Source organism: Impatiens glandulifera, chromosome 1 (assembly GCF_907164915.1).
Source record: "Impatiens glandulifera chromosome 1, dImpGla2.1, whole genome shotgun sequence".
NCBI classification, from domain to species: domain Eukaryota; kingdom Viridiplantae; phylum Streptophyta; class Magnoliopsida; order Ericales; family Balsaminaceae; genus Impatiens; species Impatiens glandulifera.
The window spans coordinates 147,961,972-147,970,006 of NC_061862.1; the positions used below are offsets into that span (position 1 = coordinate 147,961,972).

Genomic DNA, 8,035 nt, shown 5'->3' on the forward strand with positions numbered 1-8,035 from the left:
GTGGACTTTTTGGACATGAATGCCGGTTCCTTCTCGCTATTGTGGACTTTTCACAGGGCATCCCGTTACGTCTCGCAACCGACAGTTACATCTCGACAGAGGCAATTTCATCAAAAAAATATATATATATGAAATGGTCACAAACGCATTTAAGTAAAAGACCCAAACCAACCCAAACAATTTAAGGCTACTTAAGAGTTCAAATCTGGTTCATCCCAATTCGGATTTCTAATTCTGATTCAAGAAGTTTGTTTGACCGACAATAGGGAGGGTAGACGGGGCAGGAAATTAATGTGGGATCGAAACCACATGTCGAGATTTTATTTTAGGACAAATAGGCTCAGTTTTCTTGAAATTCATTTATACAAACAAAAGCATTCAGTCAAACCTACCAAACAAAGCCAAAACAAAAGCCAAACCAATACAAAATGGTCCCAGAATAGACTAATACATACATACAATACTATCACAATCTTGGAATCAGCTACGTACAGAAGAGAATTACCATTAATCTTACTGAGGATTTGGTGGTCGGCTGTTGGCTGCAGAAACCCTTGATCCCCATTCAAGCAGTTCTTTACTGGTGTCATCTTTATGAACTATTACCTCTATGAAGCACAAGCAATCCTTATTTTCTCCCGTGGCTTTCTCAATTGCTTCTATTAACTCCTCCTCATATCGCACCTTCGTTGTCCAGCATTTCCCTTCACCGTTATGGATCGCATCAACCAGACCACAGTAGTTCCAATTCTTTATCACATTATATGGTCCATCATGGATCTCTACTTCAATTGTGTACCCACCATTGTTTATCAAAAATATTATTGTTTTCTGTTCACATCTCAACATTGTTGAGATATCTTGTGCAGTCACCTGAAAGCTTCCATCACCTATGCAGGCAATCACACGTTTATCTCTAGCAGCTTGAGCATATCCAAGAGTTGCACCAACTGACCACCCAATCGACCCGTATTGCATCTGGAATTCATATCTGCAAAACCCAATTCTTAAGATTCATTCATTGTTAAAGCCAAAGAAATTGCAATTCTAACTTACCCGCATCCTTCAGGCAACTTTAGCTTCTGGCAGTTAAACCAAGAATCACCAGTTTCAGCAATCACAGCAGTGTCACCAGACAACATTTTCTGAATATGCTGGAACAGGACGTTAACCCTCAAGGGCTCGTTAGCCTCACATTTAAGTGGATGTCCTTCTGGAACATAAATCCTGTGGTAGTTATCATATGCTGTGCGGTTGTGTTTCAGACGTTTCGCCAGAGCTTCTAGGAAATCTTTCATAAGTATGCATCCAAATGAAGGGCCATTCGATATCACAACACGATCAGGATGAACTATGATAGCCTTTTCTTTCTTCACAAGGAGAGAGTACCCAACAGAGCTGTAATCGTTGAAAATAGGACCAGCAAAAAGATATGCATCAGCAGATTCAACAATTTCTGCACAGAATGATGTGCTAACTGCACCCCAGTAAGTTCCAATGAAGTGTGGATGGTTCTCAGGGACTAGCCCTTTGGCAGACGGCATTATAGAAACTGCATAGCCAGATGCGTTAGCCAATTCCAAAAAAGACTGGCTAGCCTTGGCAACTCTAAGTTTCGGACCACCCACCAAAACTGGCTTCACTGATTTGTTCAAGAACTCTGCTGCAGCTTCAACTGCAGCCTCCAGACCCATGTGGTTGCTCAATCTACACCCAAAACCCCAAATTCAAAATCAAAAAATGTTTCAGAAATTAATCTACAAAACACTACAATCAGTCATACCGAGGAGCTAAACTAAATGGAACCGGTTCGCGGCTAAATGTTGGATGTGGTATTGCTGGAAGATTACAGCTAATGCTTATATAAACAGGCTTGCTTTCTTTCAAAGCAGTTGATATAGCTGTATCGATTAATTCATGAGCATCCTCTAAGTTATTCACCACAGCCTAAATATATAAGCAAAATTCATCAACATCTCAAGAGAAATCGTTTCAGGAATAGCATAGTGAATAAAGATCTAGAAATTACCTGGTTACAAGTGACAGTTTGAAAGCAACGAAGCTCTTGAGTAAAATCGGCTATCCCTATGGTGTGATGCAAAACTCTGTTTGTGCCATAATCATTTGAATTAGGGCCACCCACTATACAAATAACAGGAAGATTCTCACTATAAGCTCCAGCAATGGCGTTGATGACGCTGAGACCACCCACTGTGAAAGTGACGACGCAAGCACCGACTCCGCGGGAACGAGCGTAACCGTCGGCGGCGTAGCCAGCGTTGAGCTCGTTACAGCAGCCGACAAGATTGAGGCCAGGCTCGGCGATTAAGTGGTCGAGGAGAGTCAAGTTGAAGTCTCCGGGAACTGAGAAGACGTCATTGACGCCGATCTGAACTAGACGGCGAGCTAAGTGGCGGCCTAGGGTGGCTTCGGCTTGGTTAAAGAGGGTGGTGGGAGTTGAGTTATGGATTGTGGAGACGTTTCCGTTGTTGGGTATTGAGCCTAGATCGTTGCAAGGGGAAACTCTGCACGCGTCCATTGATCCGATCATGGTATCCATCGCAGGTGTAGAAAGAAGAAGAAGATGAAGAAAATGTGGTTTGTAGTTGAGAAGAAGTGGAATTGGAATTTATAGTCCTGGTTCTCGATGTTAATTGAGAAACTGGGGACGCCCACAAATTAGTTTGCAAAAAATGGCGATTTAAACTAGACGGTTTTCGGATTAGCTATTTATTATTATTATCATTTGTTTTAAACCGAATCTTATTTCAAAATTGAACTTTTAATTATTTTGCACATTGTATATTTTTTAAAATATTCTAATTGTATTCGACATTATTATATATATATATATATATATATATATATATATAAAAAATATGATGCTTAATTTTGAAAATGTTTGGATTGTCGGGTCGAGAGCTGTGGTTAATTTTGATATATATGTGAGAGTAAATGAAGATTTTGGTCGGATTCTAGGTTGACCCGCCCATAAACTTAAAACACGGTTAAAAATAAAATTAAAAATGCTATAGATAGGTTTCAAACTTGCAACTTAATAAAAACAGGTACAACTCTTTAACCAATTAAGCTAATAACATTTTATATTTTAAATTCAACACCAAATTTGATTAACTCGGGACGTTGTAACAATATATTTTTATTTGTGTACATCGCACGGAGATCTTTCTAGTTAAAAATATATCACGAAAAAAATAATAATCTAAAACAAAATTACTAAATTATATGTCGTTGTAAATTATATGTCGTTGTAAAGTTATTTTGAAAATTAAATACAAAATTTATTTTTATTAAATATTTTTTTGTATTACACAATTTTTTAGTGAAATTTAATCATGTGTATATCTCGAAATCAATACTTAATTTAAAAAAAAAAATATGTTCAAAATATATTATTTTGCGAAACTCCTTAAAAATTTACCATCTTGGTTATATACCTGCATGGGGACCGATAATTACATTAAGCGCAGGCTAGCTACAAGCTACATCCGGTAGATACGATTGAGAAAAATCTGTAGTACAATAAAGTAAGCTGCTTGCAACTAACAGGGGAGCGAACTAATCTTCCCTCTTACATTAAAACTCTAAAAATGACTCTGAAGTCACGAGTAAAGGTCTTAGATAAAACAAATCTGCATCATCAACAGACGCATAAGCTACAGACCCCAAAAGCCGAATTCTATGGTTTCGAAGGCGTTCGAGCTCAATTACATCGACCCTTCGTGTTCACTTCTGTTTAAGTTTCATAGAACTTTGTGAATTGAATTTACGTATGGATTGCCTAGAAAGATTTATGCTTTCAACTTTCCTGGCGCGTGTTGAGTCAAGAGGGTCATCCCATTGCTTTTTAGGGCGAGAAATTGAGTGAGTCAAAACATAAAGATTACTCTTATGACAAAGAGTTCTACGATGTCGTTCAGTCTTTCCGCCATGTTCATCTGGGGAGAATCATTGAGCGGGAAAGGACAGTTACGAGTTTGGGGCAGTTGACCAAAAGGAATGGGATACATATTTTGGGAAGCCGAGCAGCCTTGTATTGAATTTATCAGAGGCTCTGAGGCTGAGGCTGAGGCTGAGGCTGAGGCTGAGGCTGAGGCTGAGGCTGAGGCTGAGGCTGAGGCTTCAATTGCGGGAATCAATTCGGAAGTCAGTTTAAAAGAATATGTGCATTCTGTCCCACTTCGAACAAATTCAACTTAGTGTAATTTTACTGTTCTCAATTCCAATCTTTTTGACTCAGAATTTCAAATTTTTTTTGGTTTTTTATGTTTTTTCAAACAAAATAACTTATTATTTTATATTTAAAACATGATTAAAGTTTTTAATTGATTGTTTTTTTTATTTAAAATGTTAAAAATATCAAACTGATGACTTTTTTTCCTTTTTAATTTAGTAAGTAAAATGTTAAAACGATATTTTGTTTTCTAATTTAGAAAGTTAAAATATCGAACCGATATATTTATATATATAAATCTATAAAGTTAATAATATTTAATAGATTTTTTTAATAAAAATTAAAATTTAAAAAAACTTTTAACAAAGGAACTGTCTTAATTTATTATGTTAAATTAATATTTTAATAAAATAAATAATATATTAAAAATATTTTATTCTATTTTTAACAAATGATTATAAATTAAAAGTTTTTAACAATTATACTCTATTTTTCTCACAAAATGAAAATAATAATAATAATTATTATAATAAATCAATGTAATCCTCTCCACTCTTTGTATTATTAGTTGAATAAACTTATTTGATATAGATTTTTAAAAAGTGATTTTTTTTAATAATTTTTTAAAATAATTTTAATACATAATAGATTTAAAAAAATAAAATAAAAAATATTTAAATATTTAAATTAATAATTGAGTTATATGATTATTAAATTATAATCAGATTTATAACTTATTAAAATAAATACTGACATTATTTGAATAATTCATATAAAAGTACAGACAAACCTTCTGAACACACGAGAATTCAGTGTCTAGACGAGAGAGTGAGAGTTGGGGCTGGAACAATCCAGATACCATTTACAAAGGAATACAAAATGAAATAGTTTTTTATATAAAGTTAGTGGATCCTTTGTCACACACAAAAAAACAATAAAATAAAAGTAAGTTTAATTGGAGTATATATATATTAAAAGTAAAAGTAAACTTTATTGGAGTTTAATTATTATTGTTTGTTATATAAAATTTGCTTTGTTTGTTTTTGGAGTTGGTTTGACCCTTTTTTATTTTAAAATTATATTTTGTTTATAATATTTTATTGAGATGTGAATTAATATTTTGAAATATTTTTTAATTATGTATATATTATCAAATTTAATAATATTTGTTCTTTTTATTTTAGTTTAAGACGTTTCTAAACAAAACCAATATATTCATTTATTTGAATTCAAATAAAAATATAAAAATAAAAATAAAAAGAATATAATGAGACAACAGATTAAGTATGTAGCCCGCAAACACACTTAACCATTTATCAGGCGCAGAACTTACCACCTGACGAGTTCGAACCTAGGAACTTGGGGTTGATATCTACCTCTTATTGCCGTTAGGCTAGAAGAGGGATTAAACAATTCATAATAGATCATTGTAAAATGGTATTTGTCTATTATTTGTCAGATATAGTTCGGGCTGGGTTATTAAAATAATCTAAATTAAAAAAACAAATAATGATTGATGATGATTTTAATAAGGTAATGATATTTTTTTTTTATAAAAAAAACTTCAAAGTTATTGATTTATATATATAAAATAAAATAAAAATTAAAATAGAAGATATTTTACTATTTTAATTAATGAATTCATTGATTTAATGGACTAGAGAAGAATGAAATGATGTTTAATTTATTTATTTTTGGTTATATAAATAACCTTCCTTCTAGTTAGTTAATTGCATTTTCTTTAATCAACTTCTAAATAATTAATAAAGAGGTTAATTAAAAAAAATTAATAAAGACTTTTTTTTATCAATATATATTAGTTTATTTTGTTTTAGTTTGTTAAATTCTTTTTAATTTTGTAAGAATCCCTTTCTTATGGTGACTTTATTGTAAAGCTTTTATTAAATATATTTTTATATTTAAAATTGAAATATATTATAATACTTAGGATTATTCAAAAATAGATTTTAGAAAGTGGTAGAGAAAATCAATTGCATAAGACAATAAAGAATGACCCTAGAATTATAAAATTAAAGTAAAATATTATAAATGTAGAAAAATTATAATTCTTTTTTAATTATGATGGTCCAGGTTGGAATACTTCATTTAACACTGGTTTGATCCTATTTTTTTTATAATAAAATCTTCTATAACTTTAATATATTTTTAAATATTAAATTATTAAATGAATAAAAATTCAAATTTAAATATCAAAAATTATTTCAATAATTCAATTCAAATAATCTAAAACATCAGCAATTTTTTATATAGATAAAAATAAGTCTATAGAAAAATTCAAATAAATCCAAGATCAAAGCTCTTAGATCAAAATAAATAATAAATATTTATTAAAAATATTTTAAAAATAAATTTATTTTTATTTCACTAGAAGTAATTAAATATATATATATATATATATATTAAATAAAAATAAATACAACAAAAATAAAACATAAAACATAAAAAAATAAAATATAAATTAGTTAGTTCAAATGTTCTACTAAAAGTGATAAAATCTCAAACAAATCAAACGAATTTCAATATCGTTATGATAATGACATTTATAATGATTATTAAAATTTTACTTTAGTTATTAAATCTTCTTTATTTTTTAATTAAATAATTTATTAAAAAATAATATGAATACAAATTCATTTTTACAATTTTTTTTACTTGTCTTTATTCGATGCTTTCCGACATAACATAATATATTATGCTCAAATTTCACAAAATATTTTAAATATTTGTGGTAAAAAAATATGAGTTATCGTTTTAAACTTTTTTCTAATACATATTATTCGCAATAATATTATATCATATACATATATATGATCATCATTAATAAGAATAATGTTGTTTTTTATATAGATTAGCTTAATTGCTGGTTTCACATAACAATAATAACTAATATTTAAAATATATTAGATATTCTCATTTAAGAAGTTTTTATTAAAAATTGAATTTTTATTTATTTAATAATAACCAATCGATTAAGATATATTAAAAAAAATATTATTTAAATTGTTCATTTGAATACTGGGTAGAAAGCAAAGTTGCTGTTGGTTTTGTCAAGTAGTTTCACGTGAAATCAACCACTTGTATCTTGACTGGTTGCATCCCATTCAATTCACGTGAAATATATATTCTCAGCCCCTCTTTTTTTAATAAAGTATACAAGTCGAATTTTTAATTTATATGTTTCAGACAATAAAATTTGGAGGGGTTAAATTAAAAATATAAAATTAAAAATTATATATATAAGTTTTAAATTTGTAATTGAGCCATATAACACATTAACCAAATATACTAATAAAACTTTAATAAATTTGATAAACGTGTAACATTTCATTTACATAAGTAGTCTAACCGGTTGAATTTTAATTTGAGAAAACTGGTTAAGTGTTAATTTGCGAATGGTTCCTGTATAAAAAATTTAAACACTTAAATTCTGAAAAATAAGATTAAATATAAAATTGAATTTTGAACTAAATTTATCGTATAAATATTATTATCAATTTAGACAATGAATATTTTTATAAATTAATTTTAAATATAATTTTTACATTAAATAAGTTCATACTCTTTTTTATAATTTTCTTGTTAGTTAGTTGAATTTTTTTAAAATTTTATTTTACAAAAATTTTGTAAACAATACTAGTGTTAACCTTTTTCAAATATTTATATATTGATTAAAATGATTATTATATAACTTTATATAATAAGATATACATCTATATAATATATAATATTATTTTATATTTAAGTTCACAAATTTTTAATTCCTGTAAATTAGAGGAGAATATTTTCTTAAAAGAAAGGGAAGAAAAGTAGATTATGACC

The 8,035-nt window shown here is 29.1% G+C and overlaps 1 protein-coding gene across 1 annotated transcript; it reads right to left on the bottom strand.

The window, feature by feature from the left end:
• Positions 1-341: 341 nt before the first annotated feature.
• On the bottom strand, positions 342-2,611 carry LOC124920070 (pyruvate decarboxylase 2). Its single transcript, XM_047460472.1, has 4 exons — positions 2,030-2,611; positions 1,784-1,947; positions 1,057-1,707; positions 342-991 (listed from the first exon to the last, which is right to left on the bottom strand). Exons 1-4 carry the CDS (start codon positions 2,558-2,560, stop codon positions 514-516), a joined length of 1,824 nt encoding a protein of 607 aa, XP_047316428.1. The 5' UTR covers positions 2,561-2,611; the 3' UTR covers positions 342-513.
• Positions 2,612-8,035: the final 5,424 nt, after the last annotated feature.